At 34.3% G+C, this 20,005-nt stretch overlaps 4 protein-coding genes across 5 annotated transcripts; 2 read left to right on the top strand and 2 right to left on the bottom strand.

Annotated features, from left to right (window-relative positions):
• Positions 1-323: 323 nt before the first annotated feature.
• On the top strand, positions 324-5,679 carry LOC111913273 (dynamin-related protein 3A). The gene is made up of 19 exons (XM_023908991.3): positions 324-851; positions 1,595-1,877; positions 1,979-2,007; positions 2,133-2,234; positions 2,330-2,398; positions 2,478-2,537; positions 2,611-2,724; positions 2,799-2,847; positions 2,941-3,050; positions 3,154-3,246; positions 3,341-3,433; positions 3,508-3,645; positions 3,739-3,852; positions 3,953-4,048; positions 4,144-4,195; positions 4,297-4,439; positions 4,537-4,683; positions 4,868-5,020; positions 5,113-5,679. Exons 1-19 carry the CDS (start codon positions 465-467, stop codon positions 5,392-5,394), a joined length of 2,514 nt encoding a protein of 837 aa, XP_023764759.1. The 5' UTR covers positions 324-464; the 3' UTR covers positions 5,395-5,679.
• Positions 5,680-9,398: 3,719 nt separating this feature from the next.
• Positions 9,399-11,840, bottom strand: LOC111913271 (GATA transcription factor 24). Of its 2 annotated transcripts, none has more exons than XM_052771582.1 (7): positions 11,051-11,840; positions 10,756-10,839; positions 10,527-10,660; positions 10,300-10,407; positions 10,012-10,117; positions 9,853-9,929; positions 9,399-9,761 (listed from the first exon to the last, which is right to left on the bottom strand). In XM_052771582.1, the coding sequence occupies exons 1-7, from the start codon at positions 11,504-11,506 to the stop codon at positions 9,725-9,727; spliced, it is 1,002 nt and encodes a 333-aa protein (XP_052627542.1). In that variant the 5' UTR covers positions 11,507-11,840; the 3' UTR covers positions 9,399-9,724. The 2 variants fall into 2 exon arrangements, with proteins under 2 accessions (XP_052627542.1, XP_023764758.1); XM_023908990.3 differs by having other exon boundaries at positions 9,858-9,929; positions 11,051-11,837.
• Positions 11,841-14,585: 2,745 nt separating this feature from the next.
• Positions 14,586-15,464, top strand: LOC111913270 (costars family protein). Its single transcript, XM_023908989.3, has 2 exons — positions 14,586-14,904; positions 15,157-15,464. The coding sequence occupies exons 1-2, from the start codon at positions 14,824-14,826 to the stop codon at positions 15,325-15,327; spliced, it is 252 nt and encodes an 83-aa protein (XP_023764757.1). The 5' UTR covers positions 14,586-14,823; the 3' UTR covers positions 15,328-15,464.
• LOC111913269 (KH domain-containing protein HEN4) lies at positions 15,302-18,794 on the bottom strand. Its single transcript, XM_023908988.3, has 6 exons — positions 17,921-18,794; positions 16,689-17,132; positions 16,338-16,610; positions 15,987-16,256; positions 15,771-15,914; positions 15,302-15,688 (listed from the first exon to the last, which is right to left on the bottom strand). The coding sequence occupies exons 1-6, from the start codon at positions 18,527-18,529 to the stop codon at positions 15,551-15,553; spliced, it is 1,878 nt and encodes a 625-aa protein (XP_023764756.1). The 5' UTR covers positions 18,530-18,794; the 3' UTR covers positions 15,302-15,550.
• Between the last annotated feature and the right edge of the window lie 1,211 nt (positions 18,795-20,005).

Below are 20,005 nucleotides of genomic sequence, written 5' to 3'. Positions count from 1 at the left end.
TTACCCTATTAAGTCATTTTTACCGGGTAACCTGGAGTAGCAGATCATAAGGACTGAATGTATACAGTTTAACAAGTTTAAGAGGTAAATGTGGACGAAAAAAACTCGGTGACCAAATATGTACAAACCAAAAAATATATTACCCTTTTAATTCATTATCCATAATATTAATCTCAAACCAAAAGTAAATTAAAGAAGATAAATGTATTTCCTGAAAAAGCAAATTCAAATTTCGAATGTTTTAAATCAAAAAATTGGACAACACGACATCACAATATGTCAATTTCACCCCTTATAAATTGAAAAGTTTCACTTTATTCCCATCTGCTTGGGCGGCACGAGAATCTCCCACATCTCTTTCTAAACTATTTGGCATTTGCAACACAAACCACTTTCTCTCCACCTCCCTCGTACCTCTAGGGTTTCACACACTCAAATTCGATCTCACCACCAAATCCAGTTCAATGGCAGACGAACCAGTAGTCCCTTCGTCGCCTCAACAACAACCATCTTCATCCAACTCCAACGCCGCTCCTCTTGGCCACAACGTCATCCCCATCGTGAACAAGCTTCAAGACATTTTCGCTCAGCTTGGAAGCTCCTCTACTATCGAGCTCCCTCAGGTCGCCGTTGTTGGTAGCCAGAGCAGTGGTAAATCCAGTGTGCTTGAAGCTCTCGTTGGCCGTGACTTCTTGCCCAGGGGATCCGACATCTGCACTCGCCGACCTCTCGTGCTTCAGCTGCTTCAGACTAAGCGGAAGCCTGACGGCACCGATGAAGAGTATGGTGAGTTCTTACACGTGCCGGGGAAGAGGTTCTATAATTTCAATGAAATTCGTAAGGAAATTCAGGTACTTCGTCGCAACAGCCAATTTGTTACTTTTATCATCATCATCATCATTATAGTAGTTTTTATATTACTATCTGAGTTGACCTAGCTTGAACTGGTACGTTAAACATTTATGAATTTTCTCCAGTGAAATTTAAAAAAGCACATTTCTTGCGCAGATGCACTTTTTGTTACTCAAAAAAGATTTCTCATGTATATTTGAGATCTCTTGTCTTTAAAATAAAGGGCTTTGAATACTTAGACCAAAAGCAGTTTTTTCTACCTACCAAGATTAATAACACACTGCCTAAATTCGTCAACTTCACAAAACTCAAAACTACATGTCTGATAGAACCCTGAGTGTATTTTACTGGAGCTTATAGAGCGTGACATTTTAATTGTTATGGATAATGGTTCAGAATTTGTCCAACTGCCTGTTAAACCTAGCAACATGAGTCTTTGTCTTTCAGGCCAGCAAAGCATCTATATCCTCTCATGTTCTAGTAATTTTTGTATATACTCGTAAGCTGCATCAGCTAGGTGATCAGATTATTCAGGGTTAGATGAGATCATGAGAGTGTCTTTGGTATAGCTCATCTGAATCAATTGTATATTTGTGTATGAGGATTCATTAAGAGGAAAAAATGTTAGAGCTCTGATAAGTGTGGATTCTTTAATCCTCTATGATAAAGCTAAACTTTATTTTATGTCAACCAACACAAAGTCTGATCACTAACACCTTAGTTGGGTGTCTGAATACTGTAGGCTGAGACAGATAGGGAAGCAGGAGGAAACAAGGGTGTCTCTGATAAACAAATTCGTTTAAAGATTTTTTCCCCTAATGTACTTGACATCACCCTTGTGGATTTACCTGGTATAACAAAAGTTCCTGTTGGAGATCAACCATCAGACATTGAAGCTCGTATTAGGACAATGATAATGTCATACATTAGGCTTCCCAGCTGTTTAATCCTAGCTGTCACACCTGCAAATGCTGACCTTGCCAACTCAGATGCACTTCAAATCGCTGGAAATGCAGATCCTGATGGTAGGCACTGATTTCATTGAGTGATTTTGGTACAAAAAAAACTAGAAATAGAATGAAAGTTCATCTCTTTAACATGGCTTCTTTTCTTTTTGTGCTGTTAGGTTACAGGACAATTGGTGTGATCACAAAGGTATACTATAAGTCTATATTTATAACTAACATACATGATTTCAGTTTCAATTTATTCTTACTTCTCTTCCATTATATAGTATTATTTATATAGTAATCACAATGTTGTCCTTTTTGATGCTTTAGTTGGATATTATGGATAGAGGAACCGATGCACGTAATTTTTTGCTTGGAAAAGTGATCCCCCTTCGACTTGGCTTTATTGGTGTTGTAAATCGTAGTCAGGAGGTAATAATTATATTCTTTGTTCTATTATTATTATATATAATGTTAGTTTTCTTTATCTTTTAATCTAACAATGGTTGCCATATTCTTAAAAACAGGACATTATGTTCAACCGAACTATTAAAGATGCACTAGCAGCTGAGGAGAAATTCTTTCGCAGTCGTCCAGTATGCAACATTTTTTTTTTCCTTCAATGATTTATTTAACTTTTTTTTTCATATGGTTTAACTAATTTTTATAATGTAGGTGTATAATGAGCTTGCAGATCGTTGTGGGGTACCCCAGCTGGCAAAAAAGTTAAACCAGGTAAAACTGTATTAGGGTTTTATCTGCTCATTAAGGATGAAACGTTATATTAACTTAATGTCCTCTTTTGTAGATTTTGGTGAAACATATAAAAACAGTGTTACCAGGGTTGAAGGCACGTATTAGTGCTGCATTAGTTTCTGTAGCAAAAGAACATGCTAGTTATGGAGAGATTACAGAGTCTAAGGTGCTTATCAATCCTTTTTTCAGACAAGTTTTTACCTTTTTACCTTCTAACATTTGCTTTTTAATAATTTATAGGCTGGCATGGGAGCTCTTCTTCTAAATATTCTTTCAAAGTATTCTGAAGGTGATACTGGTTTTCTTGTTTTTATTTTTAATAATAAGTACATGTGTATGTTTTTTGAATCTCATAGATGATCTTCATGATTTCTTTAAACAGCCTTTTCTTCAATGATTGAGGGTAAAAACGAAGAGATGTCAACATCTGAGTTGTCAGGAGGAGCAAGAATACACTATATTTTCCAGTCAATATTTGTCAAAAGTTTGGAGGTTTGTCTTTATTATCCATTTCACATTTTCACCTATTGATATTTAACGCCCAAATCCCTTAGTTTGCAATAAATATATTTAATCAATCGAGTTATTGCTGCAGGAAGTTGACCCTTGTGAGGACTTAACTGATGATGACATCAGAACTGCTATACAAAATGCAACAGGCCCTAGATCTGCATTGTTTGTACCTGAAGTAGGTCTTATTTTTATAAACCCCTCACTCACAAGTCACAAATCACAAGTCACATCTCCATACTTTTTATTTAACTTAACATTTTGTTACACAGGTTCCATTTGAAGTTCTAATTCGACGACAAATTGCTCGTTTACTAGATCCAAGCCTTCAATGTGCAAGATTCATTTATGATGAATTGATAAAAGTAACACCTTTCTCAAAATCTATCTGCTCAAATTCTAATTGGACTTTGAGTTGACTGATTTGTTTATGCTTTAGATGAGTCATCGATGTATGGTGAATGAGTTACAGAGATTTCCTGTTCTCAGAAAGAGAATGGATGATGTGATAGGGAATTTTTTACGTGATGGTCTTCAGCCTTCTGAAACCATGATTGGGCACATAGTTGAAATGGAGGTATGCATCCAGCATATCATTATATGTCTGTTTTTATTATTTATTTATTTTTATTGTGACATGGTTGAAAATGTTGCTATTTTTTTTGGGTAGATGGATTACATAAACACTTCACACCCGAATTTTGTGGGTGGGAGTAAAGCTGTGGAGGTTGCCTTGCAGCAAGTGAAATCTTCTAAGCTTGCAACAACAGTATCGAGGCAAAAGGTGTGGTTAATAGTTATAAACTTATAATCTTATGTTTGATTGTAAGTTTTGTGGTTTTGCATGTTTAGTTATATATTTTGATTGATTTTGTAATTTGTAGGATGGAGTTGAGTCTGAAAAAGCTCCACAATCTGAAAGGGGTATAAAGTCACGTGCAATTCTTGCTAGGCCTGTTAATGGAATTGTCACAGAACAGGTTGTTGGAGAATATTTTAGAGAATCAGATTTTTTTTTTTATTTAATTTAAAAAAAAAAAAAAGTTAACATAGCTTTCCAATTTCATGTTTACAGCATAATCAACCAGGGTCTCGAGCAGTTGGTGAGGTTGAGAAGCCAACAGCTGGTAACCTTTTGTTTTAACAAAAACACAAGATGTAATAACTTACAGAACCTTTTAGCAGCATAAAAAATAATTAAATGAATTTATTATTAATTTTTTTCCAGGAAGCACAAGTTGGGGAATCTCATCGATTTTTGGTGGGTCGGAAAGTCGCACTTCTGTGAAAGAAAATCCTGCAAACAAGTTGTTTAATGATGAACCCATTCAGGCTATGGATCATTCATTTTCTATGATCCATCTGAGGGAGGTATTTATTTTTATGATTTTATCCCAATTTCTTGAAAAAAGATTATTATATCCCATAAAACTCAAATAATTAATGTTTGATTAATTTCCAATAATAGCCCCCAACAGTTTTGAGGCCCTCGGATGCCCATTCAGATCAGGAATCCGTTGAGATTCACGTTACAAAGCTATTGCTAAGGTCATATTATGACATTGTCAGAAAAAACATCGAGGACTCAGTGCCTAAAGCAATCATGCACTTTCTGGTAAAATTACCATATCCACCCTCTTGACATATTTGTTCTTTTCTTCCTGTTGTTCTTCAAGCTATATATATATATATATATATATATATATATATATATATATATATATATATATATATATATATATATATATATATATATATATATATATGGTTGGTGGTTTTGATGAATTATGATCTATCAGGTGAACCATACGAAAAGAGAGCTCCACAATGTGTTCATCAAGAAGCTGTACAGAGACGATTTGTTTGAACAAATGTTACAAGAACCGGATGAAGTTGCTACAAAAAGAAAACGTACACGCGATATGTTGCGTGTGCTTCAGCAAGCTTTTCGTGTAAGTTTTGAGTTTTCCAATCTGAATTATAAAATAACAAATGTATATGAAAGTTATATAAGAAGTTAATTATATTTGTGGTTTTGTTACAGACATTGGATGAACTACCACTGGAAGCGGAAACAGTGGAGAGAGGCTACAGTTTGACAAGCAACGACACAACGGGTCTCCCAAAGATCCACGGGCTTCCCACATCATCATCATCATCATTCTATAATGATTCATATGCAGCAGCTTCACCCAAGAACCAAAGGTCAAGAAAGTCAACATCTAATTCAGGAGAGCTGCAATCGCCTTTTTATGGGAATGTAGAAGCCAATGGAAATAGTCGAAGTTCACTACTTGGTTTCTATCCTACACTCGATGATCAGTAAACCCTCTCTCTCTCAAAGAAATGATTCGTTTAGTTCCAGTGAAGTTGTTGATATTAATTAATATTAATATATAGAAAAATATAAAGTGCATTGTTTTGCTCACAGGAGTAGGGTTTATGTTTATCTATCTCAGTTTTGGAACCCATTTAAGTTCCATATTTTTTTTTCACTAAAGAAATCTCATAGCCGTTAGGAATAATTACTTGTCTTTGTTTCGGAGATTTACAAAGGAATTTGATTTATTGTGGTTTTTGCTTCGTTCTATACGCACTGGATTTATTGACTTATTGTTGTTATACCGGTTATATCATATATTGGATGGAATAGAATAAATACAGGTAATACAATAATGAAACAAACAAGGTAATTGTTTTTTTTTAATTAATCATGTTTAGTTCAACATATTTTTTAATGTTGTTTGTAAATATTATGTATACTTCTAGTTAGGGTCAATCACCACTTTTTCTGACGAATACTACAAAATGATATAAGTGTTTTGCCAAAAAAAGGGTTCCATACTTTTTAAATTGCCGTTTGTAATGGAATCTTTATGTGAAATTAAAAAAACATTTTGTATTTTTTGTTAAAACTAATTATATTTTTTGTGATAATGCTCAAAATATGGTCATTTTATTTAGTTGACCAACTCGTAATTGTATTCTACCAAATTTCGGTGGTGGTTAAGGAATCTTTTATTTACAAAATAAATCTTATTAAAACCAAAAAAAAGAATATAACAAGCTTTTCATTTTAGACATCTAAAAAAAAAAACTCACAAGGCTCCCTTCATATTTGTGCTGCTCTTGGAACTAGTGCGGTTCTATGTAAAATTTCGCATGTCTCTCAAGGTTTTAATTCATGGTCGTGGTCCTCAAAGGTTCGGAGGGAGTTGTGCTAAGAAACCATACTTTTTACCATGTCACGTCTTATCACAAAAATGTGGTTTCTTTGCCACACAATAGGTTTGCTTTAATATTTTGTTTAAGAATTTTATTTAAATAAAAACACCAAATTGCATCAGTTCAAATATAGTTCAAATATGAAAAATACAAATTAAAATAACTTGCAAAAAAAACACAAAGAACTTTAAAAAAGTTTACAAATAAAATAACTAAAACATATACTATATGAAGTCTTCATCCGAGAACTCATCTTCTGAGTCATCCCGATGATCAAAATTGAGATTATATGTTGAATCCCGCAAAATGTGTTCCACCAAGTCTATGCAAATATTATGAAATGTTTTAGTACTACGTATCTCTGCTCACCTATCCATGTATTCATCGCCACCAATTTCTATTGGTTGTCTTGGGGATGATTTCATACTCGTCATACGCACATCTTGCTCTTTCTTCATCTTCAATAATCATATTATATTATGCAATATGATATATGAATATATGATTTTTTTAAGTTTTCCCTCACCGAAAAGAGTGCTAATTTTTTCAGTAGGTACCAACATTTCTTAAGAGATCCAAAGACCTGCTCAATATCCTTCCTAGCATTTTCTTAAGCTCTTTTGAATTTTTTCTATCTAGAATCATGTTTACACGAAAATGATTTAACAAACACAACATACTTATGATAGACCCCATAAACAAGATAATAACCATATTTATATGGTTTTTCATGCACTTGAAAAGAAGAATCTGGTGCAAATTTGTCATAAATGTTATTAAATATAGGTGAACGATTAAGAATGTCGATTTTGTTAATTGAACCGAGAGAACAAAAAAAATGTCAAATCCATAGATCTCGTGACGTCATTGCTTCAAGTATGACCATGATCATGTCAGGTAAATTGACTATGTTGTGAGGTAGGGAAAATTTTTCATGCCCAATGGAGAGAATCTAAACTTCCTATCTATACAGAAAAGCCATGTACGCTAGCATGATGAGTTTGCAGTTGTGAGATATCATTGCGTGTAGGCTTACGTAAATATTTTAGACCATAAATCTCAATCACATGTTTACAAAAAAAGCAGAGACTATCTCGTGTGGTCCTAGCGGACATCCTAAAACTCTCTTCCAACGCATCATGAGGGATGTCATATGCTAATTGATGAAGTGTGACTGTACATTTTTGTAAGGGAGTGAAACCGGATGTACCTCTAGCATTAGGACGTTGTTGGAAGAAAGTACACTCCCTCGTTAGATCTTTGACTATATGTTTATATAAAGGCCTGAACATTTTGAAGCGCCTTTAGAATTAGTACCCTTGAAAAGTGGTATTCTCCTCAAAGAAATCTTGTATCAAGTGTTGTTGGGCATCTTTACGGTTTCTTTGAATATATCTTCGTGTTCTCTGTTGTAAACTTTCGATTTCGTTATTACATAGAGCGTTATAAGTTTGCTCCGCTATTAGAGTAACACTGACAACAACATCAAACATAAACTGAAATTCTTCAGAAAATGAAAGATATAGAATTCAATTTAGGTGTGGTAAAAAAGAGTATATATATATATATATATATATATATATATATATATATATATATATATATTCCTCGGTGCCACTATGGGCTATGGCAAAAACCACGGTCTTACCGCACCCACTTTGTTGGGTCTAACACTCCCTAGAGCCCTAGAGGCACTCATATTGTTGTGTGGGACCTTCAACATGTTGACATGATGTTTTTAAATAACACCGACGAGGTCTTGCATTTTCTTATTAAAATTCATAGCTCCAACAAGAGCCTATTCAGTTCCTTTAGATCAGGGGGAGTGGATGAGGGTTCACCTGCGGTTCTGCCACATCATCAACCACAACCCCGCCCTCCTACCCCCCCCCCCCCCCTCTCTCTCTCTCTCTCTCTCTCCATCTAAATAGTGATGCACTCCTATTCTCTATCTTCTCCATGCAATTGTTTCTCTCTCATCTCATCATTTGGTATACCACACCTAGTGTGTGGTAAAGAAGTAAAAATGACATGACACCTATGTGGCGCCTACATAGCAGAGGAAGGAGTACGGTTCTTGTGGCACCACTCCCTCCGATCTTGTATCATAATAACCATATGCAAGGTTGTTTCCTGTGGGACTCTTTATATCATAATAACTTATGGACACATGGGACTCGGTTTGTCCCCAGAACCATATGGTTAAAAATTCATTTTGGTTCATCATATGTTGTTTAGACATTAAAGACAACACCGCAAATGTTTCTAGTATTTGTCGTTATATGAAAGATTTTCGTGACTGTGTCAATAGATTGATACTGAGGACCTCAACTTTAGAGACATTTTTTACACTTGGACCCAAAAGCCTAATGGTGATAATGGACTTCTTAAAAAGAATATTGAATGTATCATTTCCTCTCTTCTTTCCTTTCTGCCTCCGTTGTCTTCCTCCCTTACTATACCTCTGACCATAGCCCTGTTATGCTTTCTTTCCCCTCTCACTCCTCATTTAAGCCCAGGCCTTTTAATTCCCAAATTTCCTTACCCATAAAAAAGATTTCAAGCAGGTTGTTGCATCTTAGTGGGATCCTAATATATCTGTAAGCATCATATGTTCAAGTCTTGATAAAACCTAAAACGTTTGAAAGACCCTATTTGGAATTTCTTAAAGAGCCATGGCATTCTTTCTACAAAAGTCCCTAACCTTCGAATAGAGCTTGATATTGTCTAATTTGTTATTTACAGAAATCATGAAAACATTGATCTGCATCAAGAGCATAACTCGTAGTACCTCAATACCTATAATGAGGCTTGCCTTGATGAAGAGAGATTCTTCAAGCAAAAGGATAAAGTTGATTGGTTTTGTGAAGGTGAAAAAAATTCTTTCTTTTCTTCTATAAAAGTCTAAAAAAGTTGGCAACTCCAGGAACATTATTAATACCATTGAAAATGGAGATGGTGTATGGGCGAATAGTGATGATGTCCCCGATCTTCCTGTCTCGCTTTCATTATTTTCTCAACATATGTCACCCCACTCAACCAATTCATAACTGTTCTGTCCTCCTTTCCTTTTGTTGTTTTATGTAATATCTTGGCTCATAGGGCTTGTAAAAGCTAATGACTCGAATGTATTTCATGTTCAATGAGGTGAGCAGTGAGCTACCAATGTTACAAATAGTGAATTTAGAAGTTACATTGCGACCCTATAATTATAAAAAAAAAAAAAAATGCTATATATATAATGCAACCCCCATTTCCCTCAAGACGCGAACCAATATCTACAATCTTTGTAAACAGTAACCACTCTCTTATTTTACACCTTTTTTCCTTCAACATATCTCCATTGGCTTTGGCTGCTGCAACAAATAACTGAATAAGCCCTCACCTTTCAGCAGTCACAGCTGAACCATCTCCTCCATTAAAAACCACATTTACACCATCACTTCCATTCCCTTCCCCACCCCCACTCTGCAAATAAACCAAAAACACATCAACACAAATGCCAAATGATATTATTATTATTATTATTATTATTTAAATCTGAAAAATAATTGTGTACCTCACCTGCACCTGTTCAATAATAGTCTTTCCAGTAGTAGGGTCTGCTAAAACCTTGTTAAGATCCCGTAAAACCCCCTGTACACATTACAACTCAACTCAATAAATCAGTTAAGAATTTCAACATCAAAACTAATTGATAAGAAACTAATTCACAAACCTTGTTAGCCCATTTCAATCCACATGCATTGCACAATGTCCTTGGCCCAGAAGGCCCACGACGCATCATTGGGGTTGAGTTTGAACTGATCCCACAGTGCCTACATCTGTAAACAGTAACACAAACAACCAAATTACTGTTTCTTATGCAGTAAAAGACACGACATGACATTGCAGAACAAAATAGGACAAAAACTGCAAGTTTCTGTCCCTCTTCATCCTCATCATAAAATAACAAATGAGCTATTGTCTTATTGAAGCTCATTATGAAAAAAAAAAGGCTGCTTACGTTGTTTCTTCATCTTGGCCAGGACCACCGTTCCAATCTGAAGAAGGTAAACCTGTTTCATCAGAATTGGCCTTGGATGATGTAAACTGTCCTTTTTTACGCTGCATTCTGGGAGTATAAAATATGAATCAGATATATATAATAGCTGCATCAAACTTTAGTGTATATATATATATATATATATATATATATATATATATATATATATATATATATATATATATTACCTAAGAGCAACTTCCTTCCGTACAGTGTAACGGATTTTCTTATCAAAGCATCTTTCTTTTCTCTTCTCCCTGAATCGACTCAAAGAAGCAGCCCTTTGTGGTTGACTTGATCTTCCAGGGAACTCATTTAAACCCTATTACATTTATACCAAAAAAAAAAATCTCTTAAAACAAACATGAAAATCAGAAGTCCAAACTTGTATGTATGAACAATCTGCTGTACTCATACCCTTTGATTTTGAGGGGGGATCCCTAAAGTAGGGGCACCAGTTGGTACTTCATAACCACCCAAAAGCAATAACACACCTTGCACCTGTAAATTTGTGGCAGATCAAGAACTAGATCAATCATCAATATCATGATTCAATCCTACAGATGTAAGCATGCATTGGTAATATCATCCCAAAAAGGGGGAAAAACACAATAAATAATGGAAATTGTTCAATTAGGTCGGTAATGAATAACGAACAAGGCATTTTCAATATAAGCAAACAAAACCCTAATGCCATAGAAAGAGAATAAACCTTTTCAGGCGAAACGGCATCGAAGACGTAAACTTCTCCCTGAAACGACAGGGTAAGCTGATCCGCACCTCCACCTCCACCTGCACCTGCAACTCCACCGCTAACAGGCTGAATTTCAGCGTCCTGTACATACAAAGCATGCGGCTGAACGCTCATATCCTCCATGCCGGTTTCGATACTGCCGCTGTTCTGTAAAGTATTGTGCTGGTGGTGATGATGAGAGTTGTGGTTGTCGTAGCGGATCCGACTAGGGTTGTCTATAGACTCTTCTTCGCCAACGGCAACATCATCATCTTCATGCACAACCACATCTTCAACTACGTGATGTTGATTATCGTCATTATTGATGCTAATTCCATGTTGCTGATGATGATGCAAATTAACGGGTTGTAGATTAACGCCCTCGTAAATCGATGCTTGATGATGGCGTTGATTATTAATATTGGCCTCCGACATTCTCCAAAACCATCAAACAAACCCCAAAAATGCAATAAAATTTACAGAATTCTACGATAGATACATATGAGAATGAGATCCAACAAATAAAACCGAATAATCGAATCAGAATTAAGCTTCTTGTGAAATTAAGAGGAACGTAAGAAAGGGCGTAAAGGGGGAAAACAACCTTTTTGAAGTACAGGATGAACCCTAATCGTAGTAGGGATTAGGATTACAAGAAAACGGATGAGGCTTTCACAACATTCGATTAGGTACTACTGGTATATGCACTCTGTGTGCCATAGAACATAGAAGGTAGGCTTAAAAATATGACGTCACTCTTTATGCTTAATGACATGTACCTTGTGCAGCTTACCATTGTTTGTTTGGTTGGATTATAATAAAACGATTAATATATAAAAATTTAGACTAAATTAAATTACATAAATGGCACCTGTACTTTACAAAAAGTCACAAATTCAACCCTTAAGTTCTTTTCTTGATGGGATAGTCTATTTTTCGATTTGTTGTGATGGTTAGTCTTTGATCCATATAAAATTTCTTTTAAGCTCTCGAGTTTGATCCATCAAGAGTTTAGAGGTGTGTGATACATCGTCGGGAAGCTCTCAACAAGCTAAATCTTTTGACAAACTACTGAAGGAGTTTGTCCATGTTTGATCCTCAAATTCCACTTTTTTCTAATTTTCATTTTCATTTTATTATGTTTTAATGACATAATATTTGTTTTCATTTCTTTCTGAATTTTTTGTTTTTTATTTAGGAGCTTAATTTAAAGATTTTAATGTCAATTTTAGTTTTTCAAAATTTCATATATCTATCAAATTTAGCTAGTTCCATATAAAAATGTTTTGTAAGCCTTTCATTAGTATCTAAAAATTAGTAATAAATCCGAGTCAGGTCAGACATTTTTGGCTGACTCGGTCAGACGAAAGGTGTTTGATAGACAAAATCTTGACGTCTGACTTGGAAATCAAGGTCTGACCGAGAAAGAAGTTGAGAGATGGCTGACCCAGAAAGAAAGTGAGAGTTTCTAATAGTATCCTTGGCTTGGATTAAAATTTGTAGCTAATGAAGGTTATGGGATTAAAACTTAGGTCTCCCTTGTAGAAGGGATGATGTTTACCAGCAAGCTAAATGGCTTTTTGTGTTTTATTTCTAAAATAATATATTTAATGTCTATTATGCTGGAAGTTTTTTATACATTATTATTATTATTATTATTATTATTATTATTATTATTATTATTATTATTATTATTATTAATGTCTATTATTATTATTATTATTGTAATTGTTGTTATTATTATTGTTGTTTTTGTTATTATTATTATTATTATTATTATTATTATTATTATCATCATCATCTTCATATTGCATAGAAACGTGTAGAGCATCGGGGTAAAATGGTCATTTTGCACCAGTCAGCACATTCAGTCAGATTTTCAATCAAACAACATGATTTCTTACTCAGTCAGAATTTCTTACTGAGATAGACCTTTCTCAGTCAACACTTTCTTGGTCAGCAACTATCAAACGGGGCCTTAGTATTCTTCATTCTTGATTTCATTTTACGGTCGAAAATACAAAAAAAACCAGAAACTTTTAGACCAAAACAAAAAATGTTAAATATAGAGCCATAAGCCATTTTCATGATTGCACTCGTCCATGAATTTGTAGGCAAGCTTCTACTTGACTTGGTTCATATAAAAATAATCAATCTTTTGTTGCAATAAGCATGATTGTGCCAATGAATAGGATAGCATAGACGACGACCCATTGCCTCCAAATTTAGAAGACCCTATTTTTATATACCTTATTATTTTAATGTAAGAAAAAATGATATAGCGGAAAAATGAAAGAAAATGGAACCAAAAACGAATGAGTGGAAAAATGAAAGAAAATGAAACCATAATCTAAGTTACATAGAAGACTAAAACATGTGCAATTCTTCTGGAATAATCATGCATTAAGCTTCTTACCACCATCGATCGAAAGACCATGAATTAATTTCGATTTTTTCAACAGTAACAAAAAAATTGATTCATAATAAATCGATTTTGGTTTTTTCACGCAACATTCTGATTTTCGATTTCTGATTTCATGCATCATTCAAAAAAAACTGATCTTGCATTCGTGTTAATTTGATTTCAGGCAACTTCACTAATTTTGATTTATGATTTCATATTAATGTTAATGTGGTTTCTTATTCGTGTAAATTGTAAGCAATGTTTTGAAAACTGGACCGAAGACCGAACCGGTCGTCTTACTGGTTCGATGGTTCAAGTGGTCCAAAAAGTGAAAAATTAAATCTCAAAAACTGAAAAAACCGGATGATGTCATAATTATATTTAATTATATAAAAAATACAAAAAGTGAAAAATTAAATAATTTTTTAAAATTTCCGGTTTTGACCGGTTGAACCGGACCGGTTTTTTTACCGGTTTTCACTGGTTCAAACGAATACCGGTTTTTTGACCTTTAAAAACGGATCCGGGACCGGTTTGCGGTTGAACCGGTCGAACCGGCCGGTCCGATGCGATTTTCAAAACTTGGATTATAAGATTTCGTTAATGTTTCATATTAGTTTTCTGATAAAAATTAATTTATGTGCTTTCATTTTAATTTTTTTGTAGATAACTTGAAATTTCAACATTACAACTTTTGAAACTGGAGCCTAGAAAACAAACCAAAAATCGTTATATGTGTTACTGGAAAAAGATTCACATCAAAAGTTCACAATTAGGTGTTTTGTTTCCTTTTTTTTATTTTTTTATTTTTTTATTTTTATAAGTTTAAAATAATAACATATTACCTGAAAAATGAATATGGCTGCGAGAAAAGAAAAAACAAGCAACTACTACTATTACAAAAATGATCTAAGAGCAAATTTATAGCAAGGGCCTAACTAAAAAAAAACAATAAAACTACCCTCATACACTAACTTTTTGTATTGTAAGGGTCTTATTTTCTTTGTTTTGCCACAGACTCAAATCGACTTGGACCGTTCTTGGCAATATACGCAATTGGCAAATATAACAAAAATAATGCAACGTATTCTTCTTGAATATCCTCCTAGGAATGTTGGTGAATGACATTTGGTGATATCATTAGACGTTAAAACTTTTACACATTGGTCATCATGTAGTAGTTTAAATTTAAGAAATATATTGAAGATATAATATTACTCGTATTATTAATTTGTATTCCCAATATGACCATATAAATGGTTCTCTGTATGTATTGTGATTTGTGAGAGAGACAACACGAGATCCCCTGAAAAGTGAAAACCAAACAAACCAAAGCTTCAAGAAAATCATGAACGTAGATGAAGAAATTGAGCAACTCAAAGAAGAAATCAAACGACTTGGCCACAAACAAAACGATGGATCTTACAAGGTAACCTCACCCAACAAATTCACATACGTTTTCTTCATATGCTCTTCAGATTTACATCAATGTTCAGAGAATTTGATGGGAAATTTGGTGTAATTGATTTGTTCTTTGCTAATGGCGGATCTATAAATTTAGTGCAATAATGCTTTATATGCACATTATAGGTTTTTCTATTGATATCATGATTGAAACTTTCAATCAACATTTTTTTTTCTCATTTCTGATACAAAAATTTGATTAAAATTGATGATGAAGGTGACATTTGGCATGCTGTTCAACGATGACAGATGTGCAAACATCTTCGAGGCGCTTGTAGGGACACTAAGAGCAGCCAAAAAACGTAAAATTGTGACATATGATGGAGAGTTACTACTACAAGGTGTTCATGATAATGTTGAGATAATACTAAAAGAAGCAGAAGCATGATTCATCATCCATAATCACAAAGTCTACATTTTTCATGTTTTACTTTTCTTGTATGTTAGACCAAAACTCCCCCAATGTCTATGATACAAGATGCTATAACTTACGGGATGTTTACAATTACTTTGAATTCATTGGGGTTTAGTTTCAAAAAGACAAAAGATGTAATGAAATTACTTTTTTAACTTGCTGTATGTAAAATAAATTGTGTAATTTTGGTTGTTTGTTATGATTGGTCTGCAAGTATGAAGGCTTGAAGAAGGCTCTGTGCAGATTGGGTTTCATTGGGAGTACCCGAAATAACCACAATGTGATCACTTGTTCCTGAACGTGGCTCATGCACTACCACTTTTGCACCTGAAATCTGCTTTTACATATAACAAAAATCCTTATTATTTATTTATTTATTTATAGCAATCTACAAAAGAAAATGTAATTACAATTACCTGTCTTAAACGAGTGAGATTGCTTCCATTCTCCCCATAAACCAAAGCAATGACAGTTTGGGATACCAGAATTTCCACACTCATGTTACTCACTATAGCAGATCTACCTACAGAAGTTGACCCTGTGCTAATATCATGTCCCATCTGCAATAAATAAAGAAACAATTCAATTCTCAAACATCAAAAAATAGGAAGAAAAAAGAAAAAGAATATTACCGGAAGGTGCCATTGTCCAGGTGTCACAGGACGATCTATGCTAATGCTACTACTTGAGAGTTTGAGATTATCCATAGTTTGAGTTAAATTAGTATTATGCTGATTAGGAGGATAATGTGACGTGGCAACAGAAGATTGATGATGTGTATATGTTCCCTTGGTTGTTCCAGTTCCATGGCTATTTGACATTTTATTTGAGAATAAGTTGTTTCTTAGTCTTCCAGTAACACTGTATAAAGCATCTCTTACATTTATCATCTCTCCTGTCATCTTTTTTTTTAAAAAAAAAAAAGCTTCATTTAATCTATAGTTACAACAGATAATTTGTTAAATGCAAGAAATAGTGCTCACCAACACTACTTGATCAGTTTCAGGTGCACACTTAGGAACTTGATGATCACCAACTATTTTTATAAAAGCACCAGTCACCTTTCTCATATCTGCAACTATGGACCCACCTTTACCCAACAGACAACCCATTTGGTTTTGTGATATCACAAGTCTAGCAGAAACCTGGGCCCCACTTGATGCCATATCCATCCCCTTTTGAAACCCAGACTCAACAGACCTATTGAATACAAGAATCACTGCATTTTGTGCAGCTGACTTTCGTGACTCTGCACTCTTCTCACAATAAAAAAAAAAATTAAAATGATAAATTATATAAATCATAGTATGGAAGTAAGTAAGTAAGCAGCAAACCTCCATTGCAGAAATGGTGATCAATCTTTCATCACAATCAGAAACAGGAGCTCCAATTGCTATATGGGCACCTGATTCGTTTTGAATAGCTTGAATGATTGTCCCTGATTTGCCTATCAAGCTACCCACTTTATCACTGGAATACAGAATCCTGAAAACTATTTCCTTCTGGGATTCCAAGTCAGCATCTTTGGATGTTGGAGGGTGAGGGTGAAGGTGAAACGCTTGACCTTGACTTCGTGGTGGAGGCAAGTCAAAGTCTGAGTGTGAATGTGTGTGTGTGTGGGAATTGGAAATCCCATTGGGTATGAGATCCCATGGAGCTGTAGGGTGGGTCCTACCTACAACTGCCCTTGTCTTTTGACTTTGAGCATGGCTGCAATCTTGAATGCAACGAGTCACAGCAATAAGTGCCTTTTTAATGGCCAAAATATCACCCTCAATCTGAAACAAACATATGAATTATTAAATTTAGATATATTGAATACAAATACATGTATCAAGTATCAACTCAAACTCCAAGGACCAAATTGTACACATGAAAGTTTAAAACCAAATTTGGTGTTATACAGAGACTCGATATCTATCTTTCGTGTGTGCAAAAGACATTGATGCCATTCTAATACTCATCATAAAAGGTAGTCCTAAAAAGTTTGTTAATCCAACTGAGGTTGAATAAAGCAGATACTAACACAAAAAAAAAAAAAAAAGATAAACTAATTGTCTTGTCTTAAAGCTTTTCAATGGATTTGAAAAATAGAAAATTGTGGGGTTATCTTAAAAGCAAATGTCTCCAGACAAAAATTAGGTAAAAAGATATTCAAAGAACACCCAAGATTTGAACTTGTGTTTGGATTGGTACTGAGGGCATATTGTACACCCATCAATAAAGAACATTCTTGGCAAAAATACCATAAAAACATTAGTCTAGTGAACAATTTTGGAAAAAAAAAAGTGTTCCTTTTGAATAAAAATGTCCCCAACATGCCCATAATCGGAGTCTTTTTGCAAAGAACAGCCATTGCTACATCTTCACAAGAATCATCAATGATCCGTAATGTAAAGAAGATAGTGATTTCAAGAAATCAATCGCAAACAAAATGCAAAACCCGTCACATCAGTGAAAATTCTGCAACAATGGTTGAATCCTTTAGTTTGATTAAGAATCTAGGACTACTTCTCAGTGGGGCATAAATCAAACAGTTTCAAGGCAATAGAAACGAGATGCTAACCTCGACCATTTCATCTGTAGGAAGTGCACATGAAGGAAGCTTATCTTGAACTAAAATCCTAACCCTACATCCAGTATCCTTCCTGATCTTCTCGATCACTTTCCCCCCTTTCCCGATCACAGACCCGATAACACTCTTATCCGCTAGTAATCGACACGAAGCTACCCCCCCAGGGGCAAAATACCCTCCATCGGCCTCTGCAGCAACAAGTAAAATCCTCTCAAATACCTTAACCAACGCCTCCTGTGCTGCTGAAACCTCACTATATTCACTACCTTCATCAAGATTTTTGTTTAGTTGATTATTATGTTCAATGAATGATATTGTTTTGTTCGCTGCGCTGTTGGCGATGACAGTGATCACACGGTCATCGGAATCAGGAGGCGGGTCCTCGACCCGGATTTTGGCTGAGGTTTCCTGCTGCAACTGTTTGATGATAACGCCGGATTTCCCGATGACCCCGCCAATGCGAGAAGCATGGCAGAGGAGGCGGAAGCAGGTGCAGCCGGCATGGACGGTTAGAGGCGGCTGTTTTGGTTTGTAGCGCTTGGGACCACCGTTGACGGTGGCAGCGGCGATGGTGGGAGGACTATTGATGGGTTCGAACATTGTGGGTGCGGCGCGGCGGCGATTGGATGGGAAGGGGAAGTGAGAAAGGGAGGTCCTACTCCTACTACATCAGAGGAAGATTGATTCGAATCTTTAACGACTTGAGTAAAATCAGCATGAAATCTTTTTGATTGATTCGAGTCCAGAAATAGATTGTTGATTTTGATAATTACGCAGATTTCTTCGTTTCCATTTCCAGGAAGGCGATGTCCCCTTTCTCATACAAATCCAGTTTTTATTGCATCACTAAATTACTATTACTACTAATAATAATAGTAATGGCCTAATGGGTGCTTTTAGTGGCATTAATGAATGGCAAAAACATCCTACAATTCAATGATAACTTAATAAATTAATTCAATCAATATGAATATCTGGCGGTGCAGCTTGTTTTAAGTTATTCAATAATCTCCTTTAAAGTGATCATTTTTAAATATAAAAATTGTTATTTTATCAATTTCTTGATTTTACATGTTTTAACAAAACGGTGTTCACATATGGATCTCATGCCAGCCTTTGGATATTATCACGGTCGGTCCAAAAATATAATAGATCCAAAACGAAAAGAAAAAATAGACGTCCAAAGTCACTATAAATATTAAAAAGAAATACAGATATGGTCAAAATATTACAATAAAAAAAATTAATATCAAAGAAAAATATTTTCTCATAACATTTTTAGATAAATTAATTTTTTTCTCTATATAATTATATTATATATATATTTTAGAAATTTTGGGTCCCTTAGAGACATGAGCATGAACGACCGTCTGTGTTACCCACCATTAGGACTGGACCTTTGTATTATTAGTTTAGCTAATCACAAACATGACATGAAAAACTTAATGAACATTTAAGTCATAGAAATTACGAGAATTGACATTATTGTCATAAAAATTGACTAGATTAAGCTGTGAATTATGTGTATGAAGCTATGAAGTTACTTGTATTAGTTTAAACTATGAATTTTGTGTATAAAGTTTGAATTGACTATATAAAGAGTTTTAAGTTGAAAATATGGTTGTGGATGTTTACTTTTTGTGTATTAGATTTTGAATTTTGTGTATTAAACTGTGATTTTTGTGTTTTAAACTGTGAATTTTCTTCTTAGACTATGAATTGACTATATTAAACTGTGATTTTTGTGTTTTAAACAGTGAGTTGATTGAATTAAACTATAAATTTTCTTCTTAGACTATGAATTGACTATATTAAACTGTGAATTTTGTGTATTAAATTATGAATTGATTGTATTGAGCTGTGAATGAATTGACATTAAGTTGTGATTATGTTATAATTTTTTTGTTTGCTTTTGAAATAATGTAAATTTTATTCACAGCTTAATATATTAAATTCACAATTTAAAATATGAATGATTTATGTATAATTTTTTTTTTTGTTAATTTTGTTCAAAATATATTTATTTTTTGTGTTGTATATGTATGTAAGAATACATTAGTTTTAATAATAGTTTTG

This window comes from Lactuca sativa, chromosome 5, assembly GCF_002870075.4.
Source record: "Lactuca sativa cultivar Salinas chromosome 5, Lsat_Salinas_v11, whole genome shotgun sequence".
Taxonomy (NCBI): domain Eukaryota; kingdom Viridiplantae; phylum Streptophyta; class Magnoliopsida; order Asterales; family Asteraceae; genus Lactuca; species Lactuca sativa.
This window is presented reverse-complemented; position numbering and strand designations above follow the sequence as displayed.